The 20,229-nt window shown below is 42.8% G+C and overlaps 1 protein-coding gene across 9 annotated transcripts in view; it reads left to right on the top strand.

The window, feature by feature from the left end:
• Window positions 1-20,229, top strand: part of scel (sciellin) — a 94,540-nt gene that overhangs the window by 50,097 nt on the left and 24,214 nt on the right. For 8 of the 9 annotated variants that reach the window (XM_070891378.1, XM_070891377.1, XM_070891384.1 and 5 more), the window contains 6 exons: window positions 7,909-7,944; window positions 8,822-8,869; window positions 9,274-9,333; window positions 11,070-11,159; window positions 18,569-18,634; window positions 19,901-19,978. In XM_070891378.1, coding sequence (XP_070747479.1) covers window positions 7,909-7,944; window positions 8,822-8,869; window positions 9,274-9,333; window positions 11,070-11,159; window positions 18,569-18,634; window positions 19,901-19,978 — 378 coding nt within the window. The remainder of the gene's footprint in view (window positions 1-7,908; window positions 7,945-8,821; window positions 8,870-9,273; window positions 9,334-11,069; window positions 11,160-18,568; window positions 18,635-19,900; window positions 19,979-20,229) is intronic. The other variant, XM_070891383.1, reaches the window with a different exon arrangement.

The following is a 20,229-nucleotide window of genomic DNA, read 5'->3' as shown; positions in this document are numbered from 1 at the left end:
TTTGTGGGAGCTTGCTGTGTGAAAATTGGCTGCCGCGTTTCCCACATTACAACAGTGACTACACTCCAAAAGTACTTAGTTGGCTGTAAAGCGCTTTGAGATCTCCGGTGGTTGTCAAAGCCGCTATATAAATACAAGTATTACTTTTAGGACATATGTGTTTGGAGTTTGGAGATTATTGGGAGCAGCAGATGCTTTCAATGATAGCCAGTTACAGTTAAGGAAAGTCTGGAAGAACAGTTTAAACAAAGTATTGGAACAGCACGGGTGGGAGTAATGTGAAAAATATGATAGAGTTGCAGCAAAAGATATATATTTTGTTAATCATCAAATTCGCCTGCTGCCTGCATTCCTTTGAACGGGCACGAGGTGATGGAATTTCTAGGCCCAGAACTTTAAATTCCTGTCTTGTATTACTTTAATATAGCTGTCAACCCATTCAAAAATAATGAGTAAACTATTGTATTATAATAGTGTAGAAGGAATTATAATGTAAATATGTTAACAAGTCAATGAAAAATTGAGAAGAGATTAACTCCTTAGTCTTCAGACATCACTCAGCCATCGAGTCAGGCTGCTGCATACTACCATGTATTAACTCGTTTTCTGTACCTTTAACCTCTAATATTATTGTTTAGAAGCTGCCCATTGCCAGTGAATTAACTAACAATAAAACTTACTGGGCTGTAATTTTAACTTTGAGCGATAGTGTAAAACGGGCGATGTCGGATCTGCCGCCTGTTTCATAGCTCCCGATTTTCATTTCCAACAATGTTGAGTGAGTTAACTCATCTAGCAATAGTAATGAATTATTATCTTCTGATATAATTAATTGTTGGCTATCGTTCCATAAAAGAGGGGCAAGCATAATAACTCACAGATCACCGTGGACTCCAGTTTGAAAACTTATAATGTAGTGTTAAAGCTAGCGAGATTAATTGAAGATCCTCTACAGACCTCTTAAAGTTATTAAAATTGGATGCAGTAGAACTATTAAACTCGTAACGATTAAACTAGCAATAATAAAGAATTATCATCCTCCATTGTCATTAAGTCTTGGATGTTGTCTGCACAAAATCAGTGAGAAAGCATTTTCCATTTTTTAACGTTAGTTTAGTTGAAAGTCTTACTGAAATCCATACTGAGCTCAGTGCTCATTATACTAGTAAGCTAATTACCCCTTAGGTTACATAAGTGAACCTGACTGCAGCAATTCAAGAAGCTGATCCACTCCGACATCAACAGTTCATGACCACAGCCATCAACCGCAGTCAAGCTTTGCAAAATCATGTGCCAGGTTCAAAGACTAAGACATTTGATCATAGATTTTTATAATTAATATTCCTGATGTTAAATGGAATCTGTCCACATATGGAAATAAATTTTATACATACATATGTATATATTATTTTTGTCATATTGCAATAGACAATGGGCAGGAAATTTCTCGGAGCTACTCCCAACCCAACATCATAACTTTGCCAGAAGTTTAAGGAAACCCCCGTTTAAGTGTGTAAGCCAGATACATGACATTCTCCCTGCAAAGTTGCAGTTGGAACAGCTCCGAGGAAATTTCTGGGCAATATTTTGTTTTATATTATTTTTGAACTGTAGAGCTTCGCAATGATGGTTAACTGGACTATTGTTGCTTTTTGAATCAATTCAAGGAATTATTCATCCAAAACGGAAGAAACGCCAACAATGCAAGTGCTTGGTTCGAACAAAAACTTGCACTTGTAGAGTTCCCTCACATGGAGAACATCTCAGATGTTCTTGACAAGGGGGAGAGGATGGTGGCAGCCAGGAGTCAGGAAAGCATTGAGGAGTGGGGTGCAGACCGAGGGCACAAATGAAAAAATAACATTTGAAGAAGGATTTTGAAGGAAGGGAAAGAGAAGGCAAGGTATAACAAAATAGTGTTGGGAGAGTTCCAAAGGATGGAACCCTAGTGACTAAAGAATTTCGCTCCCTTAGTGGAATGGGACAAGCTGTAATCTGGAGTTAGAGCAGTTGGGGTTGTGGGCTGCAAAAGGTGGTGTGAGACCATGGAAGGATTTGAAAATGACAATAAGGATTTTGAATTTGAGATGGTGAGGGACAGAGAACTAGTAAAGCTTGGCAAAGACAGGGAGGATGATTGTGAAGGACATTACATGAGAGAGGAATAAAATTGCAGAGTTTCAGATTAACTGAAGTTTGTGAAGTTGTGGAGAAGGGGAAGTTGCAAAGGAGAGCATTTGAGAACCTAGAGGTGAAAAAGTGTGGCTTAAAGTTTGGCATCAAGAGAGAGAGGTACAAGAGCAAGTGGGCAATGTGGTAGAGGTAGAAAGATACAGTGCTGATTGAGTAGCGGTGTGATAGGCAGGTAACCTTATGGTTGAGCAGAATATTAAATTGGCACACCACCTGAGTCAGCCCATGTAGATAATCAAGAAGGTTGGTAGAGCAGGTAGCAACAGCACATAGATGCTGGAAAAGCCCAAAGAGGATTTGCTGATGAAGATTGAACATCAGCAATAAAGGATTTGAGTATAAGAGTAAAAATGTCTTACTGCAATTATAAGAGTCCTAAACTTAAGGGTCCTGAACTTAAGGAAAGGTAACTTCGATGGTATGGGACGTCAATTGCTAACATAGACTGACAAATGATACTTAAAGGGTTGACGGTGGATAGGCAACGGCAAACATTTAAAGATCACATGGATGAACTTCAACAATTGTACATCCCTGTCTGGAGTAAAAATAAAACGGGGAAGGTGGTTCAAATGTGGCTAATAAGGGAAATTAAGGATAGTGTTAAATCCAAGGAAGAGGCTTATAAATTGGCCAGAAAAAGCAGCAAACCTGAGGACTGGAAGAAATTTAGAATTCAGCAGAGGAGGATAAAGGGTTTAATTAGGAGGGGGGAAATAGAGTATGAGAGGAAGCTTGCCGGGAACATAAAAACTGACTGCAAAAGCTTCTAAAGCTATGTGAAGAGAAAAAGATTACTGAAGACAAACGTAGGTCCCTTGCAGTCAGATTCAGGTGAACTTATAATGGGAACAAAGAAATGGCAGACCAGTTGAACAAATACTTTGGTTCTGTCTTCACGAAGGAAGACACAAATAAGTTTACGGAAATACTAGGGGACCGAGAGACAAGTGAGAAGGAGGAACTGAAGGAAACCCTTATTCGGTGGGAAATTGTGTTAGGGAAATTGATGGGATTGAAGGCCAATAAATCCTCAGGGCCTAATAGTCTGCATCCCAGAGTACTTAAGGAAGTGGCCCTAGAAATAGTGGATGCATTGGTGATCATTTTCCAACAGTCTATCGACTCTGGATCAGTTCCTATGGACTGGAGGGTAGCTAATGTAACACCACTGTTTAAAAAAGGAGGGAGAGAGAAAAGCTAATTATAGATCAGTTAGCCTGACATCAGTAGTGGGGAAAATGTTGGAATCAATTATTAAGGATGAACAAGCAGCGCATTTGGAAAGCAGTGACAGGATCGGTCCAAGTCAGCATGGATTTATGAAAGGGAAATCATGCTTGACAAATCTTCTAGAGTTTTTTGAGGATGTAACGTGTAGAGTGGACAAGGGAGAACCAATGGATGTGGTGCATTTGGACTTTCAAAAGGCTTTTGACAAGGTCCTGCACAAGAGATTGGTGTGCAAAATTAAAGCACAAGCTATTGGGGTAATGTACTGACATGGATAGAGAACTGATTGGCAGACAGGAAGCAGAGAGTCGGGTTAAACGGGTCCTTTTCAGAATGGCAGGCAGTGACCAGTGGGGTGCCACAGGGCTCAGTGCTGGGACCCCAGCTATTTACAATATACATTAATGATTTAGATGAAGGAATTGAGTGTAATAGCTCCAAGTTTGCAAATGAAACTAAGCTGGATGGCGGTGTGAGCTGTGAGGAAGACGCTAAGAGGCTGCAGGGTGACTTGGACAGGTTAGGTGAGTGCAAATGCATGGCAGATGCAGTATAATGTGGATAAATGTGAGGTTATCCACTTTGGGGTTAAAAACACGAAGGCAGAATATTATCTGAATGGCGGCAGATTAGGAAAAGGGGAGGTGCAACGAGACTTGGGTGTCATGGTACATCAGTCATTGAAAGTTGGCATGCAGGTACAGCAGGCGGTGAAGAAGACAAATGGTATGTTGGCCTTCATAGCTAGAGGATTTGAGATAGGAGCAGGAAGGTCTTACTGCAAAGTTATACAGGGCCTTGGTGAGGCCTCACCTGGAATATTGTATTCAGTTTTGGTCTCCTAATCTCAGGAAGAACGTTCTTGCTATTGAGGGAGTGCAGCGAAAGTTCACCAGACTGATTCCCAGGATGGCAGGATTGACATATGAGGAGAGACTGGATCGACTGGGCCTGTATTCACTGGAGTTTAGAAGGATGAGAGGGGATCTCATAGAAACATATAAAATTCTGACGGGACTGGACAGGTTAGATGCAGGAAGAATGTTCCCGATGTTGGGGAAATCCAGAACCAGGGGACACAGTCTAAAGATAAGGGATAAGCCATTTAGGACTGAGATGAGGAAAACCTCTTCACTCAGAGAGTTGTAACCTGTGGAATTACTCACCGCAGACTTTTTGTTGATGCCAGTTCATTGGATATATTCAAGAGGGTGTTAGATATGGCCTTGACGGCTAAAGGGATCAAGGGGTATGGAGAGAAAGCAGGAAAGAGGTACTGAGGTGAATGATCAGCCATGATCTTATTGAATGGTGGTGCAGGCTTGAAGGGCCGAATGGCGTGCTCCTGCACTTACTTTCTATGTTTCTATGTTTCTAAATAGGGCCCTGATGAGACTGCACCTGGAGTATTGTGTCCAGTTTTGGTCTCCTTACCTAAGGAAAAATATACTTACCATAGAGGGAGTGCAACAAAAGTTCATCAGACTGATTCCTGGGATGGGGGATTGTCCAATGAGGAGAGATTGAGGAGACTAGGCCTATATTCTCTAGAGTTTAGAAGAATGAGAGGTGATCTCATTGAAACATACAAAATTCTTACAGAGTTTAAAAAGGTAGATGCAGGGAGGATGTTTCCCCCGGGCTGGGGAGTCTAGAACCAGGGATCACAGTCTCAGAATAAGGGGTCGGGCATTTAGGACTGAGATGAGGAGAAATGTCTTCAGTCAGAAGGTGGTGAATCTTGGGAATTCTCTATCCCATAGGGCTGAGGATGCTCAGTCGTTGAGTATATTCAAGATTGAGATTGATAAATTTTTGAACACTAAGGGAATCAAGGGTTCGGGAGACAGGGCGAGAAAGTGGAGTTGAGGTAGAAGAAAAGCCGTGACTATATATTTTATTGAATGGTGGCACAGGCGCTAAGGGCTATATGGCCTATTCCTGCTCCAATTTCTTATGTTGTTCTTAGTAGCATTATACCTCCCTATATGAGTGTCACTGATTCTGAGAACTGATTAGAGCTGTTTGTAAAATGTATTTCTCGACATTATTTATTTATCTTATGCATAAATTACATCTTAACATTCAGCTGACACTGCCATTATGATGCCAGTCGCTATAAGTCACTCTTTTCCACTATCCGCCGCCAAGCCGCTGCCTGGTATCTTCCCTGTATCATGGACTGTAGTGAGAGACATAGCAAATGCATTAACCTTAGCTAAAGTAGATGAGAGGGATGGCACAAAGTACATTTTCACAATGAAAAATAGTGAAGAAATTGCTTTGCCTATTTTACCTTAATGTATTAAGAAGTTATAATCAACTTATTTTGGTGGATTGTCGCAGTTCTATCGATCCTACAAGTAAATCAGGCTTTGGAGAGACATAAGAACATAAGAAATAGAAGCAGGAGTAGGCCATACGGCCCCTCGAGCCAGCTCCGCCATTTAATATGGTCATGGTTGATCCGATCATGGACTCAGGTCCACTTCCCCACCCGCTCTCCATAACCCCTTATTCCCTTATCGGTTAAGAAACTGTCTATCTCTGTCTTACATTTATTCAATGACCCAGCTTCCACAGCTCTCTGAGGCAGCGAATTCCACAGATTTACAACCCTCTGAGAGAAGAAATTCCTTCTCATCTCAGTTTTAAATTGGCAGCCCCTTATTCTAAGATTATGCCCCCTAGTTCTAGTCTCCCCTATCAGTGGAAACATCCTCTCTGCATCCACCTTGTCAAGCCCCCTCATAATCTTATACGTTTCGATGAGATCACCTCTCATTCTTCTGAATTTCAATGAGGTGAGACAGGATGTGTTAGACACCTATATAGAATCAGATATAGTAATATTGTAGATATAAAGCCAAAAGATTAATTTGTACAAATTTTGGTTTGGTGAGTCAAAAATCTCCCAAACGCACAACCTCTACCACCTAGAAGGACGCATGGGAGCACCACCACCTCCAAGTTTTCCTCTCCCCCTTCCCCAAGTCACACACCATCCTGACTTAGAAATATATTGGTGTTTCTTCATCATCGCTGGGTAAAAATCCTGGAACACCCTCCCTAACAGCACTGTGGGAGTACATTCACCACACGGACTGCAGCGGTTCACGAAGTTGGCTCTTCTCAAGGGCAATTAGGGAGGGACAATAAATGCTGGCCTTGCCAGCGATGCCCACATCCCATGAACGAAAAAAAATAAGCACTAGCTTGCAACTGAGGTTGTCGAAATAAAGGATTGAAAGTATTGTAACTCAACTGTCGACACGCCCAGACCCAGCAAAGCACTGATTATACTGGACATTTCACCAATAAAACACCCAAACTACAGCATCTTCCTTCTCATCTACCGCCCAGCACAATACCAGCATGGCATTTCCATATTTTAACTTGAATATTTATTTTTACATCTAATCTGTGTTAGGTTGCCAAGTGGCTTTAAGAAGTCATAGATGTGAAAAGCCATTATGCAGTTCAGGTGTCCCTAATTCTCTATATAAGTTTACATTTATCCCTTGAAATCTGAACATAATCCTTAATGCAATGACTGGTGAGTCAAAAAATCTCCCAAACCCGTGACCTCCACCACCTAGAAGGACAAGGGCAGCAGACACATGGGAGCACCATCACCTCCAAATGTTCCCCCCACCCCGCCGACCCTCCCCCACCAAGTCACACGCCATCCTGGAAATGTATCGGTTTTTATTCATCGATGCTAGGTCAAAATCCTTGAACTCACTCCTTAACAGTTAACTGTGGAAGTACCTTCACCACACGGACTGCAGTGGTTCAAGATGCTCAGAATCCTAGTCATTATCAAGAGGGGAGATTTATAGTTATTTGGACTATACTGTAAAGGTCTGAGATTCCACTAGAGGGTGCTGCCTTCTGCACTATCAGGCGAAATTAATTTCAGTGTTTTCGTTTTGGAGTCTGGTACATTTTCAACCAAGCTTTCTTGTGCGTAGCATCAGTAGTTTGTTTTTCTGCTTTCATCACGACTTAAAAGATTTATTTCGCTGGAATAACTTGCTTCATGCAGACTTTACCATCAATTCCTATCCTCCAGCCACATAAAATTATCTGATGAACTGAGAGAATGTTATTTGATTAGTTATTAAATAAGAATCTGTAATATGAATAAAACATTCAAATAAAAGATCAGTCCTCTATTAAAACTGTAGTGAAGCCCTCAGATTATTCATTTAGCTACAGCTGCTGCTTGTAATTATAGAGCACTCATTGAACTACAGTTTAGCAACAGATATGCAAGATTCAGAGCTGAGCATTTGATAAAATGATCTCATGATTTAAAACTGAATGTATATCATTATTTATACTGTGTATAACAATAAACAATATCTTTGCCACTAACATTTAAGGTTGATTATCTAAATGCTACCTTTATGATTGAAATCAATAAAAATGTTTTGAAACCATTACCTGAAAGTTTGCTTCTTTCTGTACCAATTACAGGACCTCTCCATACAAGGCAGATGATTTGCCAAAGATGTGAGTGCATGACTCTTACACATAAGTTGAAAGACTTTGCCTCATTTAATGTTGACTTCCTGAGGACCTCATTGATATGTAATATTACCAGCCATTATGGCTTAGCTTTACTAATTTGCATTTCTATTCACTATGATCACACAGTAAAAAAATAGTCTGATCGTCTTGATGAGGCACAATAATCTCATGTTGAACCATGACCTTATATTTAACCCTTTAACCTCTACACTCACTGTTCCACACTAATTATTTTACTGGCTTGCAGCTGTCACCTATTGTCAGCACTACTTGTTTAATTCTTTTTGCACTATTCCTTATGTTTGCGCTGCCCCCTACTTTGATATCATCTGCAAACTTGCAGATTTAGCATATGATACTCTAACCAAGATATTAATTTATATCTTAAAAATAGCAAGCCAATATTCTCTCCACAATTTACTTTTTATAGGAACATAAGAACAGAAGTCGGCCATTCAGCTCCTTGAGCCTGTCCTGCTATTCAAGTAGATCATGGCTGATTGGCACCGCAACTTCATTTACCCGTCCTTGATCCATATCCCTTGATACCCTTACCGAACAAAAATCTATCTATCTCAAGTGTTGAAAGATTCAATTGACCGGGCATCCACAGCCATTTGGGGGAGACATTCCAGATTTCTGCTGCACTTTGTGTGAAGAAATGCTCCCTGATTTCACTGCTGAAGGGTCTTGCTCTAATTTTAAGATTATTCCCCCTTGTTCTCGATAAAGAAGTGTTATTTAATTATTCCTTTCCATAGCCATTATTTGCTTATTTTAAACTTTGCCAAGCACATTTTGAAAATTGAATTATAGCAATTTTGCAACTGCATTTTCTTTTACTTTATTTTTGTTACAGGACAATAATTACATCTGATTCAAAAATTGGGAGTCCGACCAATAAGAGGTAAGGCCCATGACTGTATATTTTCACACCACCCTTCATTTAGCTGAAGTTGCAGATAGCTTGAATTCTATTACATAATTATTCATTGTGGTAAAGTTAATGGAGCCTATATCCCAATTCTACTATTTATAGACAAAAATTACAGCACTTTAAATTGATGTGATAATCTTTTCTTTGGCTCACATACCTTAAAAATTAACTCAAGTCTTGTCAACTCATTCAACCGATAAATACTGGCATACTGTTAAATATCTTCCACACGGTTTAAGGCTCAGCATGAATTGTGGAATTAATGCTTTTATGGTCAGGGAATCAGAAGGTTCTTTGCAGTCAAGACCTAACCTAGAACCTGAATGTGTTTTACGCCTTGTTTCAAAGATAACTTTGTTTCTCTTCTTTCTTAGTTTACTGAGCAGGCCCACTCCTGATGGTCAAGTAACAACACAGGAAAAATCACCTTCAAAGTAAGTATCAGGTTCTGGGTATGTTATATCTTTTTTCATAAAACTTTAAATATATTCACATTTTTTTTTGGTATCTGTACTTTTGAACTTGAATTTCTTGTAGTAATATAAATGAAGCTTGGGACATTGTATAGATGTTTCTGCAGAAAGAGTTCTCTTTCATTCACTCGTTGTCATTGTTCCCTGGAGTTGCCATTTTTAGTGTCCTTGCACTGTTACAACAAATCCCCTGGGAGAACAGACGTACAAACATTAGCGTCCTCGACCAGGCCAACATCCCCAGCATTGAAGCACTGACCACACTTGATCAGCTCTGCTGGGCGGGCCATGTCGTTCGCAAGCCAGACACGAGACTCCCGAAACAAGCGCTTTACTCGGAACTCCTTCATGGCAAATGAGCCAAAGGTGGACAGAGGAAACGTTACAAGAGCACCCTCAAAGCCTCCCTGGTAAAGTGCGGCATCCCCACCGACTCCTGGGAGTCCCTGGCCGAAGACCACCCTGGGTGGAGGAGGTGGATCCGGGAGGGTGCTAAACAACTCGAGACTCGTCGGCGAGTGTATGCGGAAGACAAGCGCAGGCAGCGGAAGGAACGTGCGGCAAACTTGTCCCACCCTCTCTTACCCGCAGTGACTGTCTGTCCCACCTTTGGCAGGGACTGTGGCTCTCGCATTGGACTGTTCAGCCACCTAAGGACTCATTCTAAGAGTGGAAGCAAGTCTTCCTCGATCCCGAGGGACTGCCTATGATGATGATGACGCCAATGTCCCTGAGTAATTAGCCTCTTAACATAGAAACATAGAAACATAGAAAAATACGTGCAGGAGTAGGCCATTCGGCCCTTCGAGCCTGCACCGCCATTCAATAAGATCATGGCTGATCATTAAGACATGGGTAATGACACAAGCCCACATTTATCTCACCTCCCCGCTACCTAAAGTCATCACAGACTTGGTATGCTCTAAGGTAACGACTTGTCAACTTGTAACATTTAAAATTCCCAAAATATTCAGAGTTCTGGCCTGAAGATTTTTACTGGGCCTCTGAGCAGAGCTACTAATTCCCTAGACCAGAAGTGTCCAGGCGGTTTGTCTTCATGGAGCACATAGGTGCCTACCACAAAGCCTTGGGGCCCACAGAAGTACAAATCCATGTTCCACTCATTTTTACATGTCTCAAAGAGCTAATACGAACAGATTGATTTAGGATTTATCCACAAAAGTGCTAAGACCAGCCCTTTCCAAATCTCTAGGCCCATAAAACACAAACAGGATAAACCAACGAGTAAAAATGATAAGAATAAATAGAACTTTCTTCTCTCAGAGGGTTATAAATCTGTGGAATTTGCTGCCTCAGAGAGCTGTGGAAGCTGGGACATTGAATAAATTTAAGACCGAAATAGACAGTTTCTTAAACGATAAGGGGATAAGGGGTTATGGGGAGCGGGCGGGGAAGTGGAGCTGAGTCCATGACCAGATCAGCCATGATCTTATTGAATGGCGGAGCAGGCTCGAGGGGCCATATGGCCTACTCATAATTTAACCCTCTCTTCCCTGCCACCCTGCCACTTGCCCCTTGGAAAAAACTACAGTGAATTGGAAAGTTCACATATATTTTCAAATTTATGGTTGAAATTTTAAATAAACTTTATATAGTTTAAGATATTTTTAATTTGTATTTTTGAATTGATTTTAATCACGTTAAGAAAGTGACATGCGGACATTTCCATTTGACAGGCCGATTCTGAAATGGGGTAGCCAGAAAGATGAAACTTCAACAAGTGGCAATCTGCCAAGGCTCTCAACACTGGAGCGAAATAGTGCAAAGTGAGGAAACTGACAGTAAATTTAGTTCTGCCTTTTAGAAAAAGTTTGTATCATGCTGAATCTAAAGAATATTTTTCTTAATCCATGGTTTAATAACAGAAAACAAGATGGTGCTTTATTCAAGCACAGTCAGTGGAGGACAAGCTAGGAAAACAGGGAAATCATACTGACTTAAAGGAAAGTCTACAGGAGTGCTTCTTATTTAAAATATTCCCCCAATGGCTATGTAAAAAAAATATATATATATTGTTATGTCTATAATGTACTTATGAATGACTCCACAAGGCAATGTGTTGTACTCAAACTGTAGTGACGTTGATCCTTTATTCCAAACTCCAGAGTGCTGTACAAGCATGGTGTGCAGCCTTTTATACAGGGCCCTGCCACCAGGGCAGGAAACCCCCCGGTCTCCACCAGTTGCACCCTCTAGTGGTGCCAGCATTTATGTACACAGTGTAAAGCTTATTGATGGTACATCAGGTAAACCAGTCTCCATCTTATACACATAGAGTACATCCATAGTCTGCATATACAACATCACTCTCCCCCAAGTCCTTTGTGCCAATTAGCTTTGCACTATGTGCTCTGGCTTAGCTCTCCCCAGACTTAAGTGTCAATAGCCCTTGCACCTTGGCTGTGCTTTGGCTTGGCTCTCTCCCTGTTAACCCCCAAGTCCTTTTGCCACAACGTTAGGTAGTGGTCATTAGATTGGATGATCCGATAATGTGGTGGAGGTTCCAGTGGGTTCTGGGTGTGGTCCATGTGTGTGTCCATGGCTACATACATCCATTCCCCGGCCTCCCCCCCCCTCCCCCACACAGCGAGATTATGCAGCTGGCCCGTTACATTAACCTACAGGATCAGACACAGTGCAAGTACAAAGAAAGGAAGAAAAATATTTTTTTTACAGTTTGTATCGTGACACCTAGGTTCAGTGATTTATTCATTACGTTTTATGGTCGTGTGCCAGGATTGGGTAGATTGCATTCATGGTTTAGTCATGGTCAGTACTCAAGTAGCAGTACAGGTATGTGAGGACGCTAGTTCCAGTGCAACCGGACGAGGTCCTAGTCATCTGATGGCGGCGCTGCGCCCCCTACTAGCGGAGTGGGCTTGGTTCGCTCACCTAGCCAGGACTAGCCATTGCCTAGTGGAGGGCAGAGCCACAGATGTGTGTGCCCTCCCTGTCCTCCTTTGAGGGCTGCAGAATCTTCTGCCTGCTCTCTCACAGTGTTGAGAACCTGGCTGTTCCAGGTCACGTTTGGGGAACTCGTTGGTTCTGAACTTTCGCTCCCGCACATGGCTGAGGTAGTGACTGGGTCTGGGGGCTGCGCCGTCTCCACCTGGGTGGTGGGCAACGGCAGCCCACTGCGCGTATTGGTGGCGTTTTTGTTTCCAGGTCCATGGTGAATGGTGCCATCGGGTGCCTGTAGCGTGGGATAGACCTGGGGCAAGGTGTTAGGATCAGTGCCTTCACCCTCCTGAGGTCGTTGGCCTATAACTTGTGGGGACACCTGGGGCAGGGCATCAGGATCAGCGCCTTTAGCCTCCCGAATTCGCTCGCTTGCTACTCTTGAGGACACGCTATTCCCGACATCATGCAACAATATTTTGTTCATTACATTAGGATGGGTATCACCATCTCACAACAGCATTTTGTTCTTTACAGTACCGACATCTCACAACAACATCTTATTCACAATCTTAATCGGTTCGTTACATTGATTGCCATATATACAATGTCTCTTTAATTTCAGTTGGTTGCAGGTCTCCTTTAAGAGAACCCTGCTGGCTTTACCCCAATCAAATCCTTTGTTGGACACCACGTGTTGGCCCCTCAGCATTGTACCTCGTGATATTGCTGCGGCCATCTTTTTTTTCAGCCACGCTGCTCCTCACTACAGCAGGAACGCCATCTTGCCTCTGTCCTCGAGGTCAACTGCCTTGATCCTTCTCTCCGGCGATTCTGCCACAAACGCTGGAAGGGTACCTGTGAATTCGATCTTCCTCCCTAGGAGTCCTGCCACTGCAGCCAGGAAGGTATTTTTAGATCGTTCCAGTCAGATCATTGCCACGCAGTCGTGATGGACGGTCTGTGCCTCAGTTGCTGTGCTGGTCTGTTCTCTGGTGCTTGGCCCAAGTGAAGGTGAGGTTTTGCTCTGCCTCTGAGCACGGGGGACATCGATTGCTAGAATGAAGAGGTCTTCCCATTTCCACTGGATCTTCCCCATCCACCTTCAGAGTAGCATTGGACCATCACCTGCAACAATCCACAGAGGTAACTTATGCACCATGCCATTATGGATTACACTTACATCCCTACTACCAAGGACTGGGATCTGCTCCTTGGTGTAGGTGTACAACTTTTCCTGTACTTGAACCAGCTCGGATCATTTTTCATTCCATAGCCTCTCGAAGGCATCCGAACTCATCACTGACTGGCTCGCTCCCGTGTCCACTTCCATGAAGACTGGAACGCCGTTTATCTCGACTTCCATCTTCACTGGAGGACAATCGATGGTGCAGGTATACACTCCATACACTTCTTTTTGGGGATGAGCTGCCTCTCTGGCCAAATCCTCATACTCCCCGCTGGATTCAAAGTCATCTACCGACTCCTCTGCTAGACAGTGAGCTGTATTTCTTTTACACATGCGCTGGAGGTGGTCCTTCGTGTTACAGGCTTTGCATACATACTCAACAAACCAACACTGGTGAGCCCTATGGTTTCCTCCACAATGCCAGCATGGTGCTACTCGATAAGCACCCCTCGGCGGACTCTGAGTTCTGGAACCTTGAGGTCTGCCCTGGGCAGAGCCACATTCTACAGTCTTGCCTGTGAAAGGCAACATTCAGTGTGCAGTACTTGCCGGGTTTGAGTCCACAGGATGAATGATTTGCTTGGTGCTGCAGGTCGAGGTCATGAATGCCTGACTGATGCCGATGGATTTCTGCAGGTTGACTGTGGTGTCGGCAGATAATAGCTTGTGAAGGAGGCCCTCGTGGCCATTTCCTATAACGAAGATATCTCACAATGCTTCATTGAGGTGTGTTCCAAAATCACACAGTGCCGCAAGTCTCCTGAGGTCGGCAGCATAGTTTGCAATCTCCTGGCCCTGAGGTCTGCGGTGAGTGTAGAATCTGTGCCTGGCCGTGAGGATGCTCTCTTTTGGTTTAAGTTGGTCGCGAATTAGTTCAGTCAGCTCATCGTATGTCTTATCCTTGGCCTTCGTGGGTGCCAGCAAGTCCCTGATGAGGCGGTAGACCGCGGGCTCACAACTGGTCAGCAGTATAGCCTTGCGCTTCTCCGCCAATGTATCCGTCTCTCCTGCCAGGTCGTTTGCCACGAAATATTGCTTGAGCCTTTCCGTGAAGGCATTCCAATCATCACCCTCTGCAAAGTCTTTTAGTGTGCCAAAAGCAGCCATGATCGCGTGAAAGCCCTTATTCTCGTCGCCAGTTGTTATGTCTATAATGTACTTATGAATGATTCCACGGGCAATGTGTTGTACTCAAACTGTAGTGATCTTATACCAAACTCCAGAGTGCTGTACAAGCATGGTGTGCAGGCTTTTATACAGGGCCCTGCCACCGGGGCAGGAAATCCCCCGGTCTCCGCCATTGCACCCTCTAGTGGTGCCAGTATGTATGTACACAGTGTAAACCTTATTGATAGTACATCAGGTAAATCAGTCTCCATCTTATGCAATCACACAGTGACGACACAGAGAGTACATCCGTAATCTGCATATACAACATATATTCTGTCACAAAGTCTTGCACTTTCTGACACAATTATCTTCTTTATAATGCATTTCATAATGTGGAAGCACCTGATCTGTGATTGGTTAGATGTACAGCTAGTGGTCAAGGATGCAAGATAATTGTGGGTGAGAAAGATCTTCGGGCATCTTAGTTCATCCATCCTACAGCATCCTACAGTCTTCCTATTGCACTATCCAATCATTCCTTAAATGCATTCAGAGGTATTGCTTCCACCATTCTCCCAGGAAGTCCATTCCATGTGTTGATCTCTCTCTGTGTGAAGAAACGCTTCCTGATATTAGACCTAGAGTTACCTTTTACTGGTTTGAACCTGTGTCCTCTTTTGCTACTCTCACAATTTTATCCTTCTTGACCTGTCTACAGCCTATGACACAGTTGACCATTCCATTCTCCTCCAACTCCTCTCCACCGTCGTCCAGCTGGGCAGGATAGCACTTGCCTGGTTCCATTCTTATCTATCTAATTGTAACCTGCAATTGCTTCCCACACCATTACTTCTGATGTCCCCCAAGGATCTATCCTTGGCCCCCTCCTATTTCTCGTCTACATGCTGCCCCTTGTCAACGACGTCCGAAAACACAGCACCAGTTTCCACATGTACGCTGATGACACCCCAGTTCTACCTCACCACCACCTCTCTCGACCCCTCCACGGTCTCTAAATTGTCAGACTGCTTGTCTGACATCTAGTATTGGATGAGCAGAAATATCCTCCAACTAAATACTGGGAAAACTGAAGCGATTGTCTTCGGTCCCTGCCTCAAATTCCATTCCCTAGCCACTGACTCCATCCCATTCCCTGACAAATGTCTGAGGCTAAACCAGACTGTTCGCAACATTGGTGTCATATTTGACCCCGAGATGAGCTTCCGTCCACATATCCGCGCCATCACTAAGACCACCTATTTCTACCTCCGTAACATCGCCCGTCTCTGCCCCTGCCTCAGCTCATCTGCTTCTGGAACCCTCATCCATGCCTTTGCTACCTCTAGACTCGACTATTCCAACGCACTCCTGGCTGACCTTCCATGTTCTACCCTATGTAAACTTGAGCTTATCCAAAACTCTGCTGCCCATGTCCTAACTCACACCAAGTCCCGTTTACCCATCAGTCCTTTGCTCACTGACCTACATTGGCTCCGGGTAAAACCGCGCCTTACTTTAAAAATTCTCATCCTTGTTTTCAAATCCCCTCCATGGCCTCCCTATCTCTGTAATCTCTTCCAGCCCCACAACCCTCTGAGATATCTGTGCTCCTTTAATTCTGGCCTCGTGAGCATCCCTGATTTTTATTGCTCCACCATTGCTGACTGTGCCTAAGCCCCAAGCTCTGGAATTCCCTTCCTAAACCTCTCCACCTCTCTATCTCTCTTTCTTCCTTCAAGATGCTCCTTAAAACCTACCTCTTTATTCTCCTTAAGTGGCTCAGTGTCAAATTTTGGTTTGTAGTGCTCCTGTGAAGTGCCTTGTGATGTTTTACTACGTTAAAGGCGCTATATAAATACAAGTTGTTGTAAAATATTATTCCGGATTTACCTTTTCCATAGAATTTACTATCTTCGATTTCCCTATAGGATCAAATCTCAGCTGCTTCTTTCCAGGATGAAGATGCTCTGTAAATTAGAACTTAACTCAATAGGACAGATTTTGTAAATTTTTGTTCCTGGCACAGAGCCTCTCCCCCAGAGAGTGCAGATTAACGTCTTTCCTTATCATTCAGATCAGCCTTGTGGCTGTTCTCCACACTGCCTCCAGCCTTTGAATGTCTCCCTTGTGTTTCACCGACCAATACTGGGTTCAGTACTCAGTGTGGTCTGACCAAAGCACTGTGCAGTTTGATTATGACGTCCTCTGACGGTTTTGGCTACATAGTTAAAGATTCTGTTGGTTTTGTTATTGCTGCTTTCTGTTGTTCACATACTTTGAGCTGGGTAACAATTGCACGATACATTCTACTATAGAAGTTATTCACGGTATTAAAATATAATTTTAACATTTCAGTTTATCGGATATAGGAAATTCTAATCAGCAAGGGATACAATCTGTCACACAAATAATTCCTGCGACTCTCAATATTGTGTTAAGTTAGGAGCTGATGCCAAACGATGTAAGATTTAGGTTAAGGCTTCAAGGCAGATATGGATTGTAGTTTTCTGCCATTGTGGTTTGGAGCAAGCTTTCAGAAGAAGAATATTTGGGTATATTTTACAAGTTCATCCTCCTGATGTATAGCTTTGCCCACCAGGAATGTATAAACAGGAATCTCAGTGTAGAAGTCAGCAGACCCATCAGGATTTTTTGTCCATCAATTGTAATAGAAGGTATATCCCATGGGGCCACTGATATCTCTGTGCATGGTATAATGTAATTGCTTCAGGGGTTTGTTGCTTCAGAATTCATAGCAACACATTGCTATTAAGAATTAGTTGGTTGATTAACAAACATTTAACAATCACACTACACATTACCAGTTCATCCACTAGGCTCACAACTGCATACCTCATAGTGGATGACCTAGACCCAACTGACTGGGGTTTTATTGAGTCTTGTAAACATCACGTGACTGGCTAAGCCACTCACAATGCAACAGCTCTACAAACCTGTGAGCACGCTCACAGGTTCATACATTAAACCCGGATTCTGGAAATACACTCTCTGCCAGGAGCACACATATATACAATCTACCCCAGGGAGTTAAGTTCTGATTTACAGAGTTTCCTAGCTGCTTGGTCAGAAAGAACGAAAGGGGTTATTCCTCCTGTCAATAACCTTAGTGAAAAAGTGAGAAGCGAGATTTCCAGCTTTATTTTTTGCTAAAATTATTGATAAAGGAATTCCATCCCTAAATATTTTGTTCATTGTGACAAGCATGTGAATGGATTTTAGGACAAGGCTTTCTGAGCTCTGTACTGTAGTTCAACCAGTCCAATCACCATAGACGCTTCACAGAAATAGAGAACACAGAGCTGCAAATTTTCCAGTCTGGCAATGAGCCGGGAAAAGAATGTACTTCGAGATTCTATATGGGGCTCACTTAATCTGAAGCAACAATGTCAGTCATCCCATTTGTTGTTCTCACAATTCTGTCAGAACTGTACTCACCAAGAGAAATGAGATGATTGCTGTCTGGTGTATCACAAATCACAGGAAATGATTTTTCATCTATATTGACAGTCATTCCTACTGCCATTTCTTAGATTTCAAGATGTTGAGTATCACTTTTCCAGTTTCTCAGATTGTTTTTTTAATTGTAGCCAATTTTCTGCCCCGGCCTCCACTTCTTATGTCATTGAGTCTTTACTGGGACATGATTCCAGAGGATTGGCCATTATTCATGTGCGGTGTTTAACAGTGAATGTTAAACCACAGAGAGCACCCCAGCTGAGGTCAACCCTGTCCTCGGCAAAAGTCTTCATTTAAGCACTTCCAGCTGGGTCTGCTGAATAGTGATCAGGAACTGGGACTTTCCCTCTCTCTTCATTGAGAGCAACTAGGCTGACCATTACTCTTGTAGGGCTGAGCTACCCATTGGAGTCATCTGAGGAACCAGCTAGAGTAAGACTAATATAAACTTGCATTGTGGCAGAACTGTAGCTATAACTCAATCTGTTCTACTGTTTAAAGGACACCAACTAAGATTGAAGCTGGAGCTCTGATCGATCTGACACCTGATGAAAACACAAACAAGAGGTAAGGCCTGGCTAACATCTTGATGCTGGGTTATTATCAACATCATGCTTGGCAACATTACTCAGTTTCCCAGGCCAGAATTTTTGGTGCTTTCCTCTAAGTTATTTTGTTGCTCTCTAAACATACTCCTTCCTGTATACTGACTTTTAATTTCGATTGCAATACTTGATTAAGCTATCATCCTGTTGTAGAAAATATTATTTCTTCCACCCTCCAATTTTCTCTCTCCTTAAGGTGCTTACTATTGATGTGTCATGGTTCCAATGGCACTGCCCATCCTCTGGTACCTCACCTGAGTGTCAGCAGGTGCGTGGGAACACCACCACCTCCAAGTTCCCCCTCTAAGTCACACACCATCCTGACTTGCAAATATATCGGCGTTCCTTCATTGTCTCTGGGTCAAAATCCTGGCACTCCCTTCCTAGCAGCACTGTGGGAGCACCTTCACCACACGGAGCGCAGCAGTTCAAGGCAGCGGCTCACCACCACTTTCTCAAGGGCAATTAGCGATGGGCAAAAAATTCTGGCCTTGCCAGCGATGCCCACATCCATGAATTAATTTTTTTTAAGTCATGTGTGAATAGTATGAGTTGGCAGGCAATTCACCACAGGGATGTTATTTAAATATAAGCACGAGCGAATGCCATTTGGGCCATCTAGTTTTTCAAGTTTGTTGGGTCCCTGTTTAGAACACGCATCAGTTCTGTTTGAATAAGCAAATAATATACTATTGCGGAGAAAGAAGAATGTTTATATTCATATGGAATTTAACAAAATCAGTATTGCCCATTAAATCAGTCTGCAAAACAAACTGGGGTCACTGGGAACAGTTAAAATTGTAACCCAAATGTTTAAAATACAACATTGTATGAGTACAAGTGCGTCCCGAAAACTGGAATTGTTTGAAAACCGTACATTGTGCGCCATAGCTGATGGAGTCGTCCGTAATCCGGAGTTATTGCCCAAAGACTGGACATTTTTGAGACAAAATCCCAAAATCCGGCACCAATTCGGTCAAGTCTGAAATCCGGAATCCTCGACCAAATCCGTGCCGGATTTCGGGTTTTGCCAGATTTCGGACCTCGCTGCTCAAAACCCGTCACGGATTAGATCGAGGATTCTGGATTTCAGACTATTGATTTTCTTGTCTGAAATCCGGAAAAAAGCAAAAACCGAACGGACTCGGTCCCGAGGATTCCAGATTTCGGACGTTGTACCTGTACTGGTTTTATAAGGCTGTATCACAACTTTTTTTTCTGTTCAAAGAAATTCAGATTTTATGTCCAAGCTTGGAAGCAAAAGTCTAATTGATCTATCAATCACTCCCGAAAAACCGAGTCAAGGGTAAGATCATCACGGTGGTAAACAGGCTGGGTTACGTCATTGAACAGATTACAGTTGACAGAATTTTGCATTTCCCTTGGTTTTTGAAACTTTTTCTTGAGAAATTTCTAAATTCTTAGACATCTCCCATATGGCCTTCCCTTCTAAATGTTGTTGCAGTATTTGATTAAACTAGCTCCCTGAAGAGAAAATGCGACGTTATTTTGATTGTCATGATCCTGCTCCAGGCTTACAGTCAATCATCAAAAAGA

Source organism: Pristiophorus japonicus, chromosome 10 (genome assembly GCF_044704955.1).
Source record: "Pristiophorus japonicus isolate sPriJap1 chromosome 10, sPriJap1.hap1, whole genome shotgun sequence".
In the NCBI taxonomy this organism is placed as follows: domain Eukaryota; kingdom Metazoa; phylum Chordata; class Chondrichthyes; family Pristiophoridae; genus Pristiophorus; species Pristiophorus japonicus.
The sequence above is the reverse complement of the archived record's forward strand: the minus strand, read 5'-3'. Positions and strand labels throughout refer to the sequence as shown.